Source organism: Natrix helvetica, assembly GCF_964273705.1.
Source record: "Natrix helvetica genome assembly, chromosome: 5".
Taxonomy (NCBI): Eukaryota; Metazoa; Chordata; class Lepidosauria; order Squamata; family Natricidae; genus Natrix; species Natrix helvetica.
The window spans coordinates 52350219-52373251 of NC_138551.1; the positions used below are offsets into that span (position 1 = coordinate 52350219).

The 23033-nt window shown below is 35.9% G+C and overlaps 1 protein-coding gene across 7 annotated transcripts in view; it reads right to left on the reverse strand.

The window, feature by feature from the left end:
* Positions 1-23033, reverse strand: part of NT5C2 (5'-nucleotidase, cytosolic II) — a 71224-nt gene that overhangs the window by 10445 nt on the left and 37746 nt on the right. For 4 of the 7 annotated variants that reach the window (XM_081953717.1, XM_081953716.1, XM_081953720.1 and 1 more), the window contains 9 exons: positions 16107-16224; positions 13341-13436; positions 12794-12885; positions 12565-12622; positions 12048-12141; positions 11304-11357; positions 8446-8529; positions 4838-4879; positions 2791-2898 (listed from right to left, as the gene is read on the reverse strand). In XM_081953717.1, the coding sequence (XP_081809843.1) occupies positions 2791-2898; positions 4838-4879; positions 8446-8529; positions 11304-11357; positions 12048-12141; positions 12565-12622; positions 12794-12885; positions 13341-13436; positions 16107-16224 (746 nt within the window). Of the gene's footprint in view, positions 1-2790; positions 2899-4837; positions 4880-8445; positions 8530-11303; positions 11358-12047; positions 12142-12564; positions 12623-12793; positions 12886-13340; positions 13437-13534; positions 13623-16106; positions 16225-20973; positions 21034-23033 lie in introns of all 7 variants that reach the window. The other 3 variants (XM_081953721.1, XM_081953722.1, XM_081953719.1) reach the window with 3 other exon arrangements.

The window sequence follows — 23033 nt, forward strand, 5'->3', positions numbered from 1 at the left end:
ACCTATACTGCCAAATGGTATCGTTAATACAAATGGTGATCACAACCAATTCCTCCTGCACCAAAATACCTCCAGCACAGATCTGGCTTTGACATATTTTACTTCTGACAAATGAGGTAGGTGCAATTGCAGTGGAACTGATTTCTAAATGAGGATTCCTAAGTTGTTTGTAATAGCAAAAAGACAGCACAGATTACAAGAATACTTAAAGATCTATTTGAAAATTATGCTGTGTTTTGGAGGAGGAGCCAACGTCGTGATGATACGGACGTGCGGTCTCGATGCTCCAAGACCGCAGCCGATACTTTTGCCACTGGGTGATCCAATTGGACCTAAACCGTCCCACAGAGACGGTGACCAGGAACAATATGTCTTGCTGATCTCAGGGACATTGCAAAGTCCCTGATCGATCCAAGAGAAGTTCTTCAAGCCGGCGACAAAAAATCCAGCCATTAGGCTGATGAAGTCGGGGCGGCTCCAAAACAGAAGGATACGGAAAGAGAAAGTGTTTCCAACTGGTGAGGAATTTTTACCGTTTTAAAAGAGACTGCCTATAAAAAACTTAAAAATTTAAATTAGAGAACAGAAGAAATAAGTGGCAGAATTAAGTTTAGAATGGTTTTGGACAGTGGGTTATCCTACTTTTTAAATGCTATCTTCATGGATGGAAATTATGCAAGCCTTTTAAAACGAATGGATTAAGTTTTCTTCTTCTATTTTTTTCTTTTATTATTCTTTGTAACCTATGGACTAAAATTCTCCTCTTTCATTACTGTGGGTGTTCTTCTAACTCATTCAAGAATCAGACTTTTTTTAAACTTGAAATACAAAAAAGATACAAAAAGAAACAAAGAAAATTGCAACAATAACACTGCTACTCGGAGGCTGGAGGTTTGTATACTGGAAACGAAACACTTTTACTTTTCTCACTGATTATCCTGGCTTGGCACTGCAAAATCTCACTGCTTATTTATAGAGAGTGATAAGAAGAAAAGCATACAGATGTCCCTTTGAAGTATATCTTTAACCAGAGAAAAGTGAAAATAAAACGTTATTGTGAATCTATGCTTAATCTTGTTAAAACCTTCCAAGCTAGAGCAGCAGTGTTTGTTAGCTGGAGATAATGGCACAATTTCAACAGCAGAAAGAAACTTTAAGTCTGCAAAAGATATTTTCAGAAATACAGAAATTATCAAACACATATGAGAGGATAGAAAAGAAGTTGGAGATGTTTATCAAGTGGAAAAAGTGGTGGTTAAAATCCTAAAAACCAAAGAGGAAAATGAATATAAAGAAATTAAATTTGCTGATATTTATGGTGATTGGTTTGTCTCTGAAAAGGGAAAGAGTGGAATACTGAAAGAGGAATTAAATGGAGGGGAAATCTACCCCATAAGAGACAGAAGAAGAAAAAAACAAAAGAATTTATGGATTTAAAGAGAGAAATTTTATTAGCAATATCATTGATAACACTACTGACAATCAAAGTTAAGCTGATTAAGGAAACAGAAGAAGGGCATCGAAATTACATGAGAGATTTTATAAGCAAGGAGTTGCTAAGAGGAGTTGATTAAGGAGATGATTAGAGGAATGACATCACAAATGGCAGAAGATATGAGACTGTTTTGTTACTGGAAAGATAGTTTGATAGATGGAAGAGTATAATTTAAAAGTAGTTAAACTTAGTGAAATTTAGTGACAATAGATATAGTTAAATAAATAATTGATAATGATAATAATGTATACAATGAGTAGTGTTATAATAAGTAAATAATTGGTTATGAATATTGAATGGTACCCATGAAAGGAAGATTAGAAATCCTTTTGGATTATATATAAAGGTTAATAAAAAAGAACTAAGTTAGATACAGTTAAGTCTTGATTATTAGGGGGAAAATGTTATGATACAGGATATAGTTAAATAAAGGAGGGATAATGATAACAACGTATATATAGGTATGGGTACAACATAAGGAAACTGGATGTAAATTGTAAACAGTGATTTGGAAAGAATTAGAAAATTTTGTTATTAAATATTATGGATGTTTAGCTAAAATAGGACATAAGGATTCAGTGTTATTGGAGGATTTTAGAAATAGTAAAGGAAATGCCAGTATGTGGTTATGTATTAAATCTTGGTATATTTTATGATGGACGTTTAAGCAATTATAGTCAAATGAAAATGGAGATATGATGATGGTAACATGTATAAATATCTGAGTTAAAATACTTGAGTTAGTATGAATTATGTGTGTTGACTGTGGAAGAGATGCACGAAAGCCTTTTTGTAACCAACTGATACACTTTCTACAGTGTGTAAAGAAGGATGTTTGTTTTGAAAATAAAAAATAAAAAAAATATTTAATAAAAAGAAAATTATGCTGTGCTTTCTTAATCAAACCAACTGGCCCCAACTTATTTCTATTTTGCTATTAAATATAGTTGCCGGGTTATTATTTTTTTTAAAATGTTTTTGGTGCCTGAACTGATCCCTGCATTTTTCTGGCAAAATTTCAGTAATGACTTGCCAGTGTCTGTTTCCATGGGCTGAGAGAACATAAGAGGCCCAAGGTCACCCAACAGGACTAAAACTTATGGTCTCCTGATTTTTAGACTGAAGACTTAATCACTACTACCCCAAAACTGGATGATATAAATACACTTAAGGGCTGATATTCAATTATTTTCAAAAGGGGAAAAATTATACTATGATGTCCACACCCATATTCTACTTAGCAAAATAGTAATATTGTCTCCTCTTCCAGATGAATCTTAACAATGTAGACTTACTGTATCCACCTGCCTCAAGACTGTGCCTTCTCCAAAAAACAGAGGCTTGCGTGCATCCACAAGGATGAGATCGAAATAAGACTGCCATGGTCGATGGGAGATACCTGGCTACATTAAAAAAAAAAATAGAAGCACATCTCATGTAAAGTTCAAGTAAACAAATAGTAATAATTCATGTAGGTATTGGCTAACGCTAGTTTTGCAGCAAACACCACTAACTGTACTCTGTACTACATCTAGTCTGATACTGCAGCTACTACAATTGGTTAATTATAGTGCTTGACAAGATACTAAGAAAATATCATCTAGAGAATTCATGTTTCCTATGTTTCCCAGTGATTCGTTAATTCAGATATATGATAACATCAGAAATATAAATCCTAAGTAGAAGTATTATTTTGCCTAAGGCTCTGATCTCTTATATATTCAACATATAATTGCTAATATTAATTGTGTATCTATTAATCCAGGATATGCCATTACTCCTTTTATCTAAGCTGTTTCTACAATAGAAATGCAAATAAGTAAACAACTAACATTAAGAGGAATCAGTGCTGCTGATTAAAACACAACTAAATAGTTCAGCAGCAATTACTATTATTTAACTTCAAAAAGCTGCCTTATCTGGCATGTGAAGATATATCAGTCTTATTTCTGCCTGACCTATAACAACCAGTGACGTGCGGTGAGGTTTATGACTAGTGAGGCACTGACACAGTGCTGGGTTTCAAATATTTTTAGACTTGTGGACTTCAACTCCCAGAATTCCACAGCCAGGCATGCTCAGTTCCGATTTAAAGCGACAGCATTTGTTTTTCTCCTTTGCTCCTTCTTTCTTTTTCTTTTTCTTCTCCCTTCCCCTCTTTCCTCCCTCTCTCCCTTCCTCCCCCTCTCTCAAACGCACGCACACACACACCCAGAAGTTGGATTGGACTATCTCTCCTACCCCCTTCCCTCTCTCACTCACTCTCAAACAAACCCACACACACAAAAAAGTTGGATTGGATATCTTTTCCAGTGGCTTGAAAGCAGTTCCTCTGCCATACCCCCATTCCCCTGCTGCCTTCCCCAAACACCTCCACCATTGCAAATGCAGCCTGCTGTCTGGATGGGAAATGCCTGGAACACAATAAAGCCCACCCACTCACCTCCTGCTGGCAGGCTGGGGTGAGAGGAGAGGCAGAGAAGCCGGAGGAGAGCCGATCCGAGCCTTCCAAAAGAAAGAGGCTGGGGGAAAGTGTGTGTACTACAGCATGGCTCTTTGCCTGGCTTCCTGCCTCCTCCTGTGGTCTCCTCAGTGCTCGCTTGTGCTCTCCCTCCCGAAGTGTAGTTTGATTGCAGGCGGAGCCACGTTGCCTTTTCAAACTTGTAATCAGTGAAGCTGGGCTAGATTTTTATATAGTTTTATCCAGCTGTGTGTGTGTGAGAGAGAGAAATGAATGGGGACCTGGAGAGGAAGTCACTACACTTGGGGAGGGAGAGCACCAGTGAGGAGACCACAGGAGGAGGCAGGAAGCCAGGCAAAGAGCCATGCTGTAGCACACACATCTGCCCCGCAACGTGGCTCTGCCTGCAATCAAACTACACTTGGGGAGGGAGAGCACAAGCGAGCACTGAGGAGACCACAGGAGGAGGCAGGAAGCCAGGCAAAGAGCCATGCTGTAGTACGTATGCAGTTCTCCTGCCTCATAGTAGAGGGTGCTTTTTAAGAGGCTTTTTTTAACAGTTAAGCAGAGTCATCCACGGTGAGGCAGTAACTAGCTCAGCCTGACCTCAGCTCTCGCCTTTTTCCTTTTACATTTTTTTTCTTTTCATGATGAGTGTGGTGAGGCTGTGCCTCACTTGCCTCAGCTGACTGCACGTCACTGATAACAACAAATCTAGGGCAACTGACACCATACTTTTTCAATCTGAATTTTACAAATACATAAATAGCTGCCATATATTTCCAGTGCCTAGGACCAAAACTGAATTCTATTCCTGAATTATTCAAGAATAGATAATGAATAATGTCTAACAATGCAATAACATGTCTCTTTGCACCTACCTTTGGTCCATGTGGAAAATCAAACAGATATGTCATAATTTTCTGAAAGATAGATAAGAAACAAAACGTAATATGTAGTTTAAGTACCAAAATTAGAGGGAATATTTCCCATTCACACATTTTTTACTTAAATCAGTTCAGTTTCAGCAAAAAAATTCAACCAGCTTTAAATATGTAAGTTGTCTTATCTTACATAATAAATAAGATTTTAAAAACTGGACACTAGAGGGAACTAGAGGAAACTAAAGATTACAATTAAATAATAATAACACTTAAAATTCCTTTTATAATTACACAATGAAGGAAAATATTTTAACATTGGACAATTGAAGGATATTTTTGAACAATGGACTCAGAAGTTAATTTTAATAGTATCTACCTCTATAGATAGACTGTATCCAAAATATGTTATAACAAGATTTTACACTGGATATACAAAAGAAACCAGCTGATGTCTCAATAATTAAAAGGGATATACAAATAATAAAAAGTGACTGGATAATTTTCCTATATTGGATTTACAAAAAAGGCATGTTAAAGTTTTAAAGAGTTTAGTGAGAAGGGACAAAGAGAAAATAATATTAAGAGGAAGTTATTTGAAGGGACTAAAGAGCAAGATTGTTAAAAGTAAAAGGAAGGAATATTTGATTTAAACAAGATTAAAATACATATGTTATTATAACAATGGACTTTTGTTGATATTAGGACTAAAATGACAATATTTTTATTTTTTATAAACAACAGATGGGATATGAGATCATCTATTGCATTTCAAGGGAAGGTGATAAGTTTCTAACATTGTTTGTTCATGTTGTGAATATATTTACATATTTTTTTCTTTAAATGTATTCTCATTTTTCCTTTCTTTTCTTTTTCTTTTTTCTTGAATACACTAAGTGTTTTAATCTCTTTCTGACAGTTCCAAGAAATAACTTCTTGAATCCTATGCTACAATTATTTCTAAACAATTTTGTCACAAAACATTCTGATCATAAATAAATATAAACATTCAGAAGCATTTAAAGCAACCAAATTCCTAACTATAAAATGTAACTTATACTTTCTAATTCCTGAATACATTTCACTTCTTCCTATTTCCTTCAGTGACTCACAATGCACGGGGGTTCACAGTAGAAATGCTTACCAATCAACTTCCTTCTGCTTTGTATTTCAGAGATATCCAAAGTAGGTCAACTCCTTCAATTTGCTCAAAAGATAGGAGTCCTCAGACACTGCTACAATAATGTTTCTTACCTTGGACACTCTTCTGCAGTTCTTTATTACAATTAAACTTAAGACAGAAAATGAACAGAGCCAAAGAACAAAGAATAAGATAGAAATTAAAGTAGCAGCTTCTTGCATGATGTAAACTTGAATGAAAACCTTGGGGAAACTTAGAAACCCACAGACATTAGTGTGACTGTTTAGTTGACTTCGAATGAGAATATCACTGGTCTTTATGAAGATGTTCCAGGTCAACAAAGAAGTTGATTGAGACACCGAGTACTGGGTAGGATGTCTAAAAAAAGTTGTACAGGCTTGGCTGAACTTTTTTGTCATATGATCAGTTAAATATTATTCTTGCTATTAATTACCAGTGCTTTGGGAGGCAGTGTAGCCACAGGAGTGTCATTATCATATAGTTAGCATGTCACCTATGCTTGTAAAATATAAAAGCAATCAATGATGCCATGTTTGAATGCCATTAATGTGAATGACCTTGTCCATTCCCTGCAAATTGTGTCTTTGAAGTTTGAAGAAAGCAGAGGATGGATGAAGTATCCTGAAGGTTTTGAGCCTGAAAAGCACCTGCAATTGGCTCTTATGTTAAAAGAAAGACTAAAGAATGTCTAGAGACGATTCAATCAGCTCTGGAAGAGAGCTTGAAGAGACTTTAAGCTTCCGTTTTACTTTTTCTTCCCAAAAAAACTTTTGCCTTTCTCTGTATCCTTCAAATGGATTCTACAAATACTAGAATCTGGGTATTATATGGAATGAGTTCTGTCAGTTTTTACCTGTAGTACATCTTGTAGTACATTTATTAGATTTTTATTTTGCCTTTATTACTTTATAAGTAACTCAAGGTGACAAAGATACATAATACTGTTTCCTCCTCCTAGTTTCCCCATGGCCACAGCCCTGTTAGGTGTATTGGGCTGAGAGAGAATAACTGGGCAAAGTCACCCAGCAGGCTTTCATTACCTAAAGAAGGACTAGAACTCACAGTCTCCTGGTTTCCAGGCCAACATTCTTAATCACTACACCAAACTAACTAGCTAAAAAGAATGGGACAATGACATGAATACCCTTTTGGGTAGAATATCTGCTATCTTGCCAAATACAGAAAATATCACCTACATGGCCATAGGGCATAACGGAAAAATAGAAGAAGTTCCTACGCGGGGGAACCAAAGCAAAGAAATGGAAGTACAGAAAAGGAATGGTACAAAAAGCACAGCAGTGTATTTTCTCATCTTCTGAACAAGAAGAGGAAGTTAAACCACTATGGATGCCTTCCGTATACACAAAAAGCAATTTTACCTATAATCAGAGAAGCAGTTATTTATGTGTCTGCAAAGAGAACACCAGAACTGAAAAATTCCGAATTTCTCTTGACATTGCAAGCCTGATATTCATTTAATGTAAAATTCAGATAAAATTAGTCTCTAACATGTGTTCTTAATGGATGAGAATGGATACTGCATTTAAACCTAAAACTTTTTGGGGGCAAAGCTGAAATACAATTCCCAGAAGAAAATTGACCATTATAGTCTTGCCATGACATGTTAAAATGTTAGTGAATTTAACTGAAAAGAATCCTTGCATTTCATACTAAATATATTAGAGAAACTTTTATTTTAAATATTTTATTAATAAACATATAAAATACACACACAAAACTTAGACGTACAACACATTTACACAGTGCAATACAAACAGGAGCTTCCTGTTCTTTCTAGTAGCAATTATCAATCAATAGCGGTCACCTTATATTATTTCCCATTCAATTGTATTTCATTTGAGTTTCACCATTCTTAACTTTCTTATTTTACTCATAACTATTGTTTTTGAGTTTTGTTACATTTCTTCAATGATTCTTGTTTCTTTCCTCCATCCACCTATACCATTTATCCCATATCTGGTAGAATTCTGATTCTTCTTTTCCCTGAATTTCTTTAGCTAGTTTGTCCATTTCAGCACAGTCCATAACCTTTCTTATTATTTCATCTTCACTTAGAGTTAATTTGTTTTTCCATTTCTGGGCAAAGGCAATCCTTACTGCCGTAGTTATATGTAGTATTAAATACTGGAATTTTTTTTGTATTTCGCAGACATTATTCCTAATAAAAAAAATTCCGGTTTCCATTCTATTTTAACCCCCGTTATTGCCTCCAGCCAATTTTTGATATTAGAGAAACTTTTATAAAGTATTTATATGCACCTCAAATCCCTGCAAATTAAGTTTCAGACCAGTAATCAAACCTGGAGAAGAGTCCAGGATTGTAAATTCATAATTTGGATTTGATTTTTTTTTGCATTTAGAGCCTCCTTTATTATCAAATGAAAAATATACAACTTACTGAAAGACTTCATAAAATTTTACTTACATCAGTATATTTATAATCACTGTTTGTGGCAAGAAACACCTTTCCCACCTCATTCATGCGACTCAGCAGCAGTGGAAGCTTTCCCTAAAATGACAAATATTGACATAAAACTAATTCTCAAACATTTCAGTTAAAATTTATTTTGGGGTACTTCACATAACCTAGCTGAAATAGTACCATGCACCCTCCCATTCTGAATAATGCCAAATACATATTTCAGTCTGCTTAAAATATCTTCTAAAATGTTACACATCTTAACTATGTGGTAGTGAATCGCATGCCAAGTTCTGTGCATATAATATAGTTGATTCAATGTGATAGCATAAAGGGCACCTTTGTTAGTGCATCCTTACTACGTGTTCAGTTCCAAACAAGAGGATAGTTACAGTTAAAGTTGGATTTTGAATGGAACAACTTCTCATAAATAATTTAATAATGTATGAAAAAGTGACATTTCAACACATTATGGAAACAGCTGCCAAATAGATTTTACAGAAACAGTTACAGTCTTTATTTTTGACAGTCATGAACAGGGATGCACTGAACACCTTCCCTTTGGATGAAGAGAAGCACGAAAGAATGGACACAGCTTTGTGGAATTATCAAGTTCAGAGAGTGGAGGATGTCATACTCAGGAATCCTACATCCCCTTTAAATGCTGCAATTCGCGATCAAATTTCAAATGCCTGGCAATCTGGTTGCATTTATAGAGCCCTGCAGTCACATGACTGGGTTTCACAGTGTTTCCCCCCCAAAAAATACAACATTTGCTTCCAAATTTTGGCAACACCGCAACCATACTAAAGCATAGGTTCACTGAACAACTGTAGCATTCATTTAACAATCACGTCAATCATTTTGCAACCACCGTATTCACTTAATAACTGCTAAAAAAAAAAAGGAACTGACCCATTTTTATGACTGTGATAGGCAGGTGCCATTATGATCAAAAGTTGAGGACTATCTACACTATATGAAACTTTTTTTTAAAGTATGACTTCAAATTGGAAATTCTGAAAGATCTATTTTGGATGTGCATACAGCCAGTGCATTTGCTATAAATTTCTTACAGTAAGCATATCCCTTAGGGGGGAGTATATGTTCGATTTTCAATGTTATCCATAAAGCGGATTAGTCCACACTGTTGAAAGTTACTTGGAAATCAATGAATACAATGGGCATTCATATGCCAGAGTGATTTTTTTTCTTCCGATAGTTGCCTAATGGTGAAATCTGATAATAATAGAATCGAATAGAACAGATTAGAATGGAATATAATTCTTCATTGGCCAAGTGTGATTGAATACACAAGGAATTTGTCTTTGGTGCATATGCTCGCAGTGAACAGGTCCTCAATGGAAGGCAGGTTTGCAGCAATTGTTTTTTCTGCAGTTCTGATTATCCTCTGAAGTCTGTGTCTGTCTTGTTGGGTTGCAGAACCAAACAAGACAGTTATAGAGGTGCAGGTGACAGACTCAATAATTCCTCTATAGAACTGTATCAGCAGCTCCTTGGGGCAGTTTGAGCTTCCTGAGTTGGCACAGAAAGAACATTCTTTTGATGATGTTTTTGATGGTAGGTATCCATTTTAGGTCTTGAGATATGACCTAAAAATTGAGATATGACCTAGAAATTTGAAGGTCTCTACTGTTGATACTGTGTTGTCGAGTATTGTAAGAGGTCTAGTATGGGAGGGTTTCTCCTAAAGTCTACCACCATTTCTATGGTTTTGAGTGTGCATCAGTGTGCTGTTCTCTAGTTGTTCCTGCTATTTCTAGAAATGTGGTTGGACAACTGCAAAAAGGGATTATTATCATCAGTTTTCATTTAATGGGAACTTCCCTGAATTACGTGACTGCATTCACTGTCTCACATTATCTCCACCCAGTTTCAATTGCCTCAACTGGGACTCCATCCATTCCAGCAGCGTAACCATTTTTGCTACCTTTATTGCCACTCTTACTCCCTCAGATGTTGGCTCAGCATGCAAGGCCTGAGATCCCAGCCTCTCAATGAGTGGTCTATTTCTGGGTTTCTCATCTTTGCAGTCACTCGTTTCAAGATTTTATAAATATCCCATTGGCCTTGTGTTTGTTGATTTAGTTTCTTCACTTAGTTATAAGAGAACGGCAAGGAGGGGGTGGTGTTTTTGTGCAGCTTCTTCCCGTTCCAGAGCCCTGGTGCTCCAGTCTCTCGCTCTGGCTTTAATTGATGGCAAACTTCAGATCTGAGCTGCCCGTATCATGTATTGTCTGCCAACTTGACCTATGTTGGTCTACCGATTCAAGGCATTCATCCAAGTTCCATACTTGTGTTTGGTGTCAAATAGTCAGGCACATGCTTTTGGCATATGTGTAGATAGCTTCAGAGACTTGTTTTTTTTCCACGTCCACATCATCAGACAATGTCAGAGTAGAAAACCAGTTTGCTAATGTTGTTTAAAATTCTTTTTAATCCTAGTTCAGTCAGTTTTGACCAGTACTGCTCTACTGATAAATCATCTGTCATTTTACATGTTGGAGTTTAATTTGAATTTTTGCCCCCAGTAAGTAATGGTGAGAGCCACAATCATTACTTTGTACCGCATGTCCAATTTGAAAGATAAGAAGTATATGCTTCCAGTTTGATTAATATTAATGCCATTTAATAAGAGAAAGGGGAAATACTACACTACCCCCATCAATAAGGACAATATTTATTAGAGCAATTATATCATTGGCAGATAAAATTACTCTTGCTTGGTGGACTTCCTGTTTTCCATCCACTATTTTAAGTGACTGGATAGTAAGACCAATCAAAAATTAGCAAAACAAATCATCATCTATCTTCTTTCTTAAAGCAACTTTTTGAATACTTACATCTTTCACCACATACTTGTATAGATTCTCAACTGTCTTCTCCTTAAGTGAGCCCTGAAACAACAGGGGGAAAAAATCTTACATGACAGCAGAAGCAGTGATCTAATAGGTATCTTACTTGGGTTTCATATTAATATAATCTTCCATGCTGTCATCATGCATGAAGATGTGCAAGTGACTCTAAAGACAGAGAGTTCTTTGCATAGTTTCATATGTCAAGAGATTAGTCTTGATGATTTCATTGTAGAATTGGACATTTATGACATAAGAATGAAATATGAGTCAAAGTGCCACTCAGATGATGGCACATAATAATTTCTGTTCTAAAACTGAATAGTCTGAAACCATATGATAGTTTAAAGCTACAGGGTGGGGCTATCCTCAACTCTGTCTGGCTGACAGGCCACCAAGGAACTTTATATAAATCGCTGAATAGGGTGGAGAAAAAATTGAATATAGCGTAACGGGACTGGCAGCTGTTTCTGTGATGGGTTACAGCTACTGATCTCTTGAGGCAAGGAAGAAAAAGAATAATTAAACTAAGGGGAGAATGAAAGAAGAATAAAAAGTAATTCATTCTGTATCACATCTTATCCAATTATCTTGCTCGGGTACTACTGGTATTCAGAATTTATTCATCAGGGAAGAAAAATAAAATAAAATTATTGAAATGATACTATAATTCAAAACTTAGAACTCTGTGAATTAAAGAGATCATCTAAATGTCAACAAAACGCAGGTTACCTTATAATGAACCCAGTCTACTGCATCTCTCACATCCTGGAACATGCTTCTGAAGGACATGAAAAGGTCTCCATCTTTAAATCCTGTTTCACAGCTGAGAGACAAATGGAATAAAACAGGCTTGTAGAAAATTTCAATAGGTTTGATAAATGTTATGTAATTAAAAATGACATAACATTTTTGGTTTGTGTCCTTAGGTATAAACTGAAAGCACAGTTTCCCATCCCTTCCCCCTAGGTTTTTGTTTACATACTTTATATATTTCACGAATAGGCATTATGCATCTGTTCAAATCTTCACTGATTCAAGGGAAATCATTTTTTCCAGTGAGTGACAAACCCTGTTATCTTACTAAAAGTTAAATCACAATATTTTATTTTAAAAAGGAGCAAGCCTTTAAATATTTTCTTCACTCTGAAAATAACCACGTCACTATGCTGGGTTTTTATACAGTTGCATTGGAAAAGCTGGCTACAACATGCCCTTGTTGATTTCATATAGCCAAGATAATACTCACCTTGAATATCTGTCACAATTAGTAAAGAAATCAATCAGACAAGCCAACAGATATGTCTCTGCAAGAAAGCAAAACCAAGGCAAGACCAGATCTTAAAATGAACGATTAGTCAAATAGACATACCCGTAATTAATCTAAATCAAGAATACATTCATAAAAGTGTTCCTTTAAAATTAATAGCCATGTACCTACTGATCTGGACTACATAATTCCCCCTCTCAATTCTCACCTGGTAAGTTGAACAGTGTGTTTAAAATGTAAAACCTGTCAGTATCATCTCTCTGAATGAATTTATTAGGATACTGTTCTCGTATTTCTGGCCTGAGGAATATAAAGGACAAAAGAATATGGTAGTTAATGATATCAAATCAAAGCAATTCCTCTACTGTATATTGTAAGGTTCAATCAACAATCAACAAGACCTATGAGAAAGCCAAGTTATCTCTTAAAATTTCCAAGAAAAAACTGAGCGCTGAGTAGATTATATGATTTCTTGAAAGTGACATCTAATTTTTTATCCGGGTACTTGCTTTTGTATACAAAGTATAAGTTGGATTTTTGAAACCATACTTATTGACTAAAAGATCACAAAAATATTATATTGGTTTACCAATTTATTGATGGGGGGGGGGGGGGAAACAGGAAGAAGATAATGTTAAAGTTAGATAATTTCTGTCAGAAACTAACAAACCTCAAACTCACTACGAGACGCTATACCATGTGGAACAGAATATATCCCAGCTGTGAATAAGATCACCAATATTTGCATCACTTACCCTCTCATAAAGTTAAAGCCATGTGCACACACTAGGATGTTCCCATAGGCATCAACTTTTAACAGGTTTCCATAAAGAGAATCAAATACCAGGCCTCTATTAAAAAAAAGAAATGCAAGGATGGATGTCAGCATTTCATAATAAGCAACGATGAACAGCAAGACTTTGAAAGATAGTCTGTTGGAATGGCATACCTGAGCCAGTTCTATCACGTTCTGTCCAAATTAGAATCTGACCCTAAGGAGGACACTGATGATAGAGTCCCATTGAACTTTTGTTTAGCTGCAGAGGAAAAAATAGTCTGCATTGCCTGGTTTAAATGTACAATTAATCTATTTGCTTAAAATTAGTTCATTTATCTTAACACCAAGGTATTTTGCCAGAACAGTTTTGGCAGCATTTACTTCTCAGAATTTCACTACAGTTTGCTAGACTTAACCCAAAATTGTGGTTAACATTTTTATTAGTTCTAACAAGCCAACTTGAGAAATAGTTCTTTGAAGTTTGGTTTATTTGAAGCTGACCATATGTACTATTAAACAAAAGTTGCCACACCCTATGCTAATGTCTGGTCATCTAAAAGAATAAGAGGGACCATATGGGCCAATGTTCACTGAAGTTTTTCTACAACTTCCTAAAGCAAGTTTGACTATGATGTGCACATACAATCAATATGGATGCAGTACACATTCAAATGTTATATAAACACTAAAATATCTCAATGAAATATTAGATGCTAGCAGCTTACCAGGAGGGCTTTCATTAAAACAAGTTATAAAGTCAAAGTGCCCATAACTATGAACTTTTTATGTTTCAGTGCAACAATGTCCTAGTTACATGGAAAGACAATATATTGAATTTAGACAATCAATGAGGTACAACAGTTGAGGGATGTATAATGCTTCCTCTGCTTGATAATTATCTACCGCCTCCCCCATTTATCCCTCTGTAAAATTCTGCTATCAAAATAGCCTCAATTGGCTGAACAATCCTTGAAAAAGAGTCTGGATAACTGAAAAAAAAAGTAAACTGCTATATTGGGTGTGGCTATAAATTAAGACTTCAGATTGTCTATTCTTTTTTCTCTGGCTTCATTGCCAATTCATTTAATGTGCTCTGTGGGTCTCTTTCCTTCCCATTAATGTGTCATGGTTTTTCCTTACCCATGATGTGACATTATCCTATAGTGCATTTCTCAGACCCCGCTCTACATCAATAGTTGCTGTAGAAAGATAGGCATAGAATGTTCAAGGTATAAAGAGTTTAATTTTTATGTTAAGTCAACAATACTGAGAGAAAGGTGAGACTGTGATTCAAGAAAGTAGAGTGGAGCATATTTTCTGCAATGTGTAGTTTGTCACCAGGTCTGAGAGAACAAAAGAGTTAATAACCAGATCTAATAATAATAATAATTTATTAAAATTGTATACTTCCTTTCAACACCACTGAGCAGCTCACAACAATCAAACTAAGAAATTATAATAAACTGCAACAGCAGAAGTACATGGCTTGACCAAATGCATGTGGACTTCACATAGAGATAGTGTAGGAATGGTGTAATTCAGGGATCCCCACCCTTGGGCCATAGACCAGCACTAGTCTGCCCCTGCCAGGAATTGGGGCTGAGCAAGCAAATTTAAACTCATCCACGCATGTGTGGGAGCCAGGCAGTGCATGAAACCACACACACCCGTTCCGTGGAAGAAACGCCCTTCCCAGAACCAACCCCTGAAGTGCAAAAGGTTGGGGCCACTGATGTAAGTGACTCACAATGAGTCTAGAATCTAGAATGTAATCTTCGTCCACATGATACTGTGAAACTTTGGATGCTTCTTAGAAAAATGTAAAGTATACACTGGGGAAAAACAATGTGGACAATAGATTTGTCTTTCTTTTTTTTTACTTTCTCATGAGTAAGACTTGATTCCCACATTTATTCTTGTATACTATGTGCTATAAGAATTTTTCTACCATATTTTTATCAGGGAATATTTCCCCATTAAACAGCATCTCAAAAGTTTTACATAAATCATCATTAAAAATTAAAGAAGTGAGCCTAATAAAAAGTATCAAAATGTGAAGCTTTTTAAAATATACATTTTATAAAAAGGCTTCTATTCTCCTTCACTACCTACTTTTAGTAAATGCACTATACCTTCTAACAATGTTGCCAGAAAGATTCAGGGAAAGTTTCACAGAATTACATAATATAAAGGATTGGAAGGGTCTTTGAAGATTCTCTAATCCTACTCCTGACCAATGCCAGAAACTACTACTGAACTATAGTATCCTTGTCAGATGGTCAATCATGATGCTTTCAGTCCCACTAAGTTCTTGCCAAAGCCCCAAGCAACTTCAGAAGTCTCCAACATAGCACAAAGAATTGTCTGAGAGAAATGTGTAAAATGTGACAGTCCCGATACACTCAAGAAAGTACCTTAGGAAATACACAGAGCATTAAAAATTCTGGAATACCCATGAATATTATCCCCAAATGATTTTCTGAACAGTAGTCATTTAGTTGTCGTAAATTAAGCTTGACATTTATAAAATGGCAAAACATTAATCTAGAGGAATATTTATGCCTATCTGCTCTGCAGTTCTCTACTATTTATTTGTATTTTAAAACACATTATCTGATAACATATAAACTTAAATTTTCAAGATACATGTGCAGTTTACCATATATGAACTATAGCACCTTAAGCTTAAAAGTACCATTTAAATTGTACAGACCAAATACAACTTTAAATTACAATTATTTACCTGGTAGGGAATGTAGGATCATAGACAAAACTAAGCAGCTCCTGAGGATATCCAATTGAAACTAACCGTTCGACTGTTAAGTCAAATCCAAGGGATTCATATTCTGGAGATTTATACACTGTGGTAAGATGAGAAGATTCCAATTAGAAAATACAAAAGAGAAAGCAAGAGAGATGTCACATCTAAGCAAATCAGAAAATTTTCATTAATTTTACCAGTCTTTACAGACAGTTCAGCAGACATAAAGCAATGACTGAGGTATTGTACTTCCGTAACTCTACTGATAGAAGTGGATACAAGTAAAGCTGCCTTTTGCAATTGACTGATGGTGATTTTTGGCAATGGCAATGGTGTTTAATGGTGCTCCAGGTGTTTTGGCATTGTGCTCAAAGCACTATTACTACTGATACTATCTTTCCTTCCTTTTCCATAGTCATTTGTTTTCTATTTGCAGGTTGTTGTAATTTTCTCCAGTTATGTCTCTTCTATTCTGCTGTCTCAAGGTATTGCCATATCCAGACGTTTTTAACTTTCTTATTGACAATTGTTAAGTCTGGGGTATTCTTCTATTTGAATTTGAAAGTTCCAGAGCCCTTTAGCTTCTTCTTTTTCTATACTATGTCCATTTCTAGTAGTAGTAGTAGTATATAGCTGATTGTACGTTATTTAAGATCCAGTATATGGTATTGTGCCAAATTTTTATTTGATGTATAGGAGAGCACACATTATCCAAAGATTTTGATAACAGTAGTTCTTACTGCAGAAATATGTAGACAGCAAGTACGTGTATACACAAATTGTCAATTCTAAGAAAAAAACCAGTTCTTTCTACCATTCCAAAATAACTTCAGCTGATAAATACATGTATTATGAAAAACATGGTATATATTCCATCAAACCATATTATAAACTTGACTAGAGTATGCATGTATAACCAAGCTGTATAAAAACGTAACTGAATCTAGAGGTTTTTGGAGGAAAGGGAACAACTGGCTGTGGAAAATCATTCAATAAAACAGAATAAATAAATGATAATATGCAAGAAGCTCATAGCACATCTGTAGCCCTTATTGAGTACTGCAAATGCTCAGCAATACTCCCCCAATCTACATAAAACCATAAAGGGAAAAAAACCCTAAAAGCAATAGACTAGAGATGCTCTGTTAAGGGTCACAATCACAGTCGTCTCCATTCCATAATAGAAAGCCAATTGATCCCTAACATTGCATTTATTATATGGAAGCAATGTGGTATTTCTACTTGGCCAAATCAAGAAAGGTGTACAATCTTGGAAACATTGGGAAACCCTTGGTAACTATCCAGCTAATATTTTTAGAAGGTGCCCCAAAACAATCAAAAGTGCCCTTTGATATTTATAGGACATGATATGCCATGTTGCCTAAGCAGTGAACTGTTTCACGGATTGAACATGTGTAACCAGAGCTATTTTTTTTCTGAAAGATTTATGATATCTACAACTAGTCAGATATAATATTAGTGATGAGGAGTTGCAGTTTGCAACAGAAGGCAACAACTAGCCAACCTTGCTTGTTTTTGTAAAACCTAACTGGGATTAACTAGGAAAATGAGAAAATATCCCAGAAAAAGGCAATCTTTGTACTGTTGCCAAGAAAACTACATGAACTTATCCATGAAGTCACCAGGAATTAGAATTGCCTCTAAGAACTCTTGTACAAGTTCACTCTAAAAAGAGGAAAGAAGGCTATAAAGTACAGGAAAGAATCTTATATTTTAGCAGAGAGAAAAAAATTAAAATTCTGAGAATTTTTTTATAAGCAAAGAAAATTAAGAAATATTGTAAATTCTGAACCATTGCATGATACAGATTAAGTAAGAAAAGATTAATACAATGTTAAATAACATTGTAATTTGACTGTTGCTGTTATGAGAAACGGGGGAGAATTTGGATTTTGTTTGTTCTTGATTTAATTATTTGATTTTATAACTTTTATGGAAATAATTCAAATTGCCAACAATTTTGTTTGAGTGCAACAGTTTATATAATGATGATAGACATACTATATGGAAATATATAAAGGAAATTCAGATACTAAATACAATAGTAAAGACACAACTTAAAAAATTATAATGAAATTTTAATCCTGAATTTTCTTGCTACTAACCTATGCTTTTCAAACAATATTTCCAGAAAATATGGGATTCCTTGAAATTACCCAAGATTCCCCAATGAAAACAGCAGTAGTTGTTTACTAATATCAATTACTATCCAACAGCCACTCTATGAACATTTTTGTGTAATTTGGTATCACCACATCATGACTATTGTCTTCTAGGCACAGCTTTAGATTCATGTGTGGCCCAATAGTGTAAACAGTCCTCTTTTTTGGTGAAGTTGATTAATCAGACAAATCAATCTTCTGTTAAAATAAAACCATGGCATCACAAAATGAAGAGCAAAATAGTGATGTTTGACACAAACCATCCGTTTCTCTACCTTCCTTTGATAACTCGATGTCATTTTCAGGGTTCAAGTCTCTCTCCATGGAGTTTCATCACTGTTTTTTCTCTAAAGCACTTGTATGAAAGATATTTTATGCTATAGACTTCAGGGGGAAATAGACTTAATAGAAAATTTATAGTAAATATTTTATTTTCAAATTGAAATTCCCTTCATTACAAACCAGCAAGTTAGGTTTTTTAATAACACATATTACATCAAAACATAGAGGAAAAAAGTATTTGGGTTTTGTTCTCAAAAGGACTAAAATAGCAAATCAAGAATAAATATAACCTATAGTTTACAAAAGTCCTTTAGCCGTATTTTTTATGGAACAAATGTTGAAAACTGGTTTCCTTCCATTTTGAGTGAAAATCCTCATTATCATCATTAGGTCCTTTTGCAGAGCACATTGGACAACGTATTTTCCAGTAGTTTCGATCATTCACAGAGGAAATAAATGATATATTTTAACATAGGCCCTAAATGGGTTAGCATAAAGAAACAAAAAGAAAATTCCCGGCAATCCCGAAGTACATTAAAAAAAACCCAATTTCCTTTGCATCACTGCCTCATCAAACACAGATGCCTAAACCCACAATTGGCTACCAAAAAGTAAATGAAAATAAACTCCAATGCCATAAGAATAGCAAATCACTGGATTAAAAGTGAAGAGCTGGTGATTGTAGCAGTTAGTACCAACTGACTTTGACTTTTTCCACAAAATGGAGCCAAAAAGAAAGCACAGATGCAAGCTGAAATTCGTAGATCAAATCTGATGCAATGCATCAATTTATGAAGCGACTGTAGTCATGTATTCTCTTTCCAACCATTTTTTTACAACCACATGTATTATTCCCATAGAAGGCTTTGGGGTTTGTACGACCTCAAATACTTTGCACATAACACACAAGGATGTATAACAACATAGCTCTCATTTAAAAGTCACACAAATTATAGCTTTACACAATTTCTAAGAAACAGTGTAAGCTGCCTTCTTAAGTCTCACTTTTTCCCACAGAAAGAAAAATTAGTAGTTCTCATTATTTTTTTGAAATCAGGTTTATATAAATTTACATTTGTTCCTTGTTTATCCTCACTTCTGTTTTCCACCACCATCTTTCTCCGTTGCTTTCTTTGACTCAATTTTAGATTACAATTTTATTGCACGGATTTGACTTTATGCTATTACTCTGAAAAGCATTATTCATTCTGAGAGCTTTATATAAATTAATTGTGTCATGGAAATATAATGACCTATCATATGTTGTTTCATCATTATAATATGAGGTTCACTGAGCACCAGGAAAAGCTCTAGCAAAATAGATCAATAAATACATGCTAATTCAGTGTATTTGGGTATTTTTTAAAACATAAGTATTTAATATTAAATAAAGCTATTTGTTCAATAATAGTTTATAAGTTTCTGCATATGTACTAGGAAACCTATTAAGATTCCAAACCTGAATGCTTCAACAGAATATTAAATCCTAAAGCAAAATTGGACAATTTAAGCCATTTAATGCACTTAGTTATTTAAGGAATCATTTGCATTTATTGTGCAATTTAAAAAATACTTAGTGTAGGAGTGAAAAATTTCTTATCCATGAAACACCATTTTCAGGGTCCTCTATCAGTCCATATCAATACATGTTTATTTTAGCAAGTTTTTTTTTTTTTAATCCACAAAAGTTGGAAGGTAGAAGAGACCAATGCTCTGCTTCTCTTTTCCTGCAACCTATCTCCGAAATACACAGAAATTAATTTATTATCTGTCTCCATAGAAATTCTGACTCTCTATTTGCCTGCCTGTCTATGCCAGCTGAGTCACCTTGGACTAGTCACTCCTCTCATCCCTAGGAAATAGGCAATAGGAGACCATGTCTGAAATCTTACTAAGAAAACTGCGGAAAACTCTGATGAGGAAATCCCACCTGGCATAGTGAAAAGAAGTAGATACCGCTACGCACGATCAATTGCGCAGTAAGTCCACAAGCCTACCAAGAGATACACTGAAATCATCAGTCAAGGCAACAATTTTAATTTCAGATTAGCGAGGGCTGATTTGGGAAATGGAGCAAAGCTGAGAACACAATCCAGCTGTCGGGCGTCTTCAGATCCGATAACTGTCAAATGCAATATTCAATCAAAAGCACTGTGTTCAAAACTATTTCAACCATTTAAAGAATGCAATTTCCTTATGAAATCATAAAAGAATCCCAAAGCACAGAAAGCTATATATTAAAATATATACAGGACTTTCATGCATGCTGGGGTTACTTGTTAAGACAGGCACAGAAGCCACATTAATAGCCTTTGTGGGGAGAAAAAAAAAATCTGCAGCCGCTCCACCTAGCATAATATACTGCTGCCAAGATTTTAACTCACATGAGGCAGAGGCAGGTGCAGAGTGTCACTCCAGTCTTGAAGGAGTTACACTGGACTCTCCTGTCAAAAAGAAAGAATCAAACTGACTTTAAAAAAATAAGAGCAGTGGTGATGTATTAACACCAATATGCTTGCTTGAGCATATTATGTAGCAATATGTTGGCTTGAGGACAATCAAAAACCAGCCAGTGAGACATAGTTTACATTTACTGATCTATAGGCAAGATCCCATATTCAAACGACAAAATGCTCTTAGATTCAAACAGTAAAAAATTGCAGGAGACTTTAGCACAAAAGGGGTAAGGTGTTTGTATGAATAATGCTCCTATGAAGATTTTCTTTTTTTTAAAAAAATAGATATTTGACCCCAATACGTAGTGTTACTCCAGCAGCAATATAGAGTGTATAATAAAACATAAACTTATCAACTTGAGGCCATTGTTTGCTGTATACGAACTGACTTAATTAAAATAGTTGACTTTTTTTCCCCATTTCCTCTACCACAAAAGCCAGTTTAGTGCACATTGGAAGGAAAGAGGATAGCACTGCATATATAATGCTCAGGATTCTGAAAGAAGATAATACATCTATTTATTGAGACATATGCTACAATAAATATTGAAATAGAATAGAACATAATATTTTATTGGACCTAGTGTGATTAAATACACAAGGAAATTGTCTCCGGTGCAGAAGCTCTCAGTGTACATGCAAAAAAGCAGCAGAATAATGAAAATATTAATCGTACCAGTAAGAGGAGATAATAAGGATAATAATAAAGCTATAGTCATGCTACTTGGATAAATACATAAACACATTAGACAGCAGTGTGAGAATTAGGTGTTTAGCCCTGTGTCTAGTTGTCTTGGAATGCAATACCTTATAGCACCCTCCTGAGAGAAGGAGCTGAAAGAGTTTGTGTCCAGGATGTGTGAGGTCTACAGCTATTTTCTCAGCCCTCCTTCTGACCCGGACAATATAAGATCTTCTATGAAGGCAGGCTGGTTGCAATTATTCTTTCCACAATCACAACTATCCATTGGAGTTTGTACTTGTCCTGTTTGGGTGCTGTACCAAACCAGACAGTTGTAGAACTACACATGACAGACTCAATAATTCCTCTGTAAAAGTATATCACCAGCTCCTGGGACAGTCTCAACTTCCTGAGTTGATGCAGGAAGAACATTATTTGTTGTGCCTTTTTAATGATGGTTCCAATATTAAATGTTCATTTCAAGTCCTGGAAAATTTAAAAAAAACCCAACCCTGAAGGACTCTACTGTTGATACTGTGCTGTTGAATATGGTAAAAACTGGTAAAATAGAAGGGTTACCCTCGTCTCTAGTTTTAAGTGTATTCAGTTTTAAGTGTTACGTAATGTGAAGAAATGCTAATAGATTGCAAAAACCTATAGAACAGTGATGGTGAACCTGTCAGCTGGCCAGTGCACGCATGAGTTCACCCTTTTTTAAAGCAATTTTTCGCCCTCCCCAGGCTCCAGGGCATTTATAGGAGCCTAGGGAGGGCGAAAAGAGCCTCCCCGCTCCCCCGGAGGCCCTCCGGAGGCTTCATGAGCTTCCCTGAAGCCCCTGGAGCGCAAAAAAACGGCCCTATGGGCAAACAGGAAGTTCGGGAATGGACTTCCTGTTTGCTCGGAGGATCGTTTTGACTGCTCCGGAAGCTTCAGGGAAGCCTCCTGAAGGTCCCTCAAGCCTTCGGAGCGCTCAAAACGACCCTCCGAGCAAACCGGAAGTCACTTCCAGTTTGCTCGGAGGTTCGTTTTGACTGCTCCGGAGGCTTCAGGGAAGCATCCTGAAGGTCCCTGAATGCTTCAGAGCGGTCAAAACAACCCTCCGAGCAAACCAGAAGGTCCCTGAAGCCTCCGGAGGGCTTCCAGGGGGGGCGGGAGAGGCTGTTTTCGCCCTCCCCGGGCGCCCTCCCCGGGCTCCTATAAAGCCTCTGGAACCTGGGGAGGGCAAAAAAAGCATCCCAATAATGGGGGGGTCGCACCTGTAGTGCACGCATGCACACTGGGGGGGGGGTCGTGCATTGCATTATGG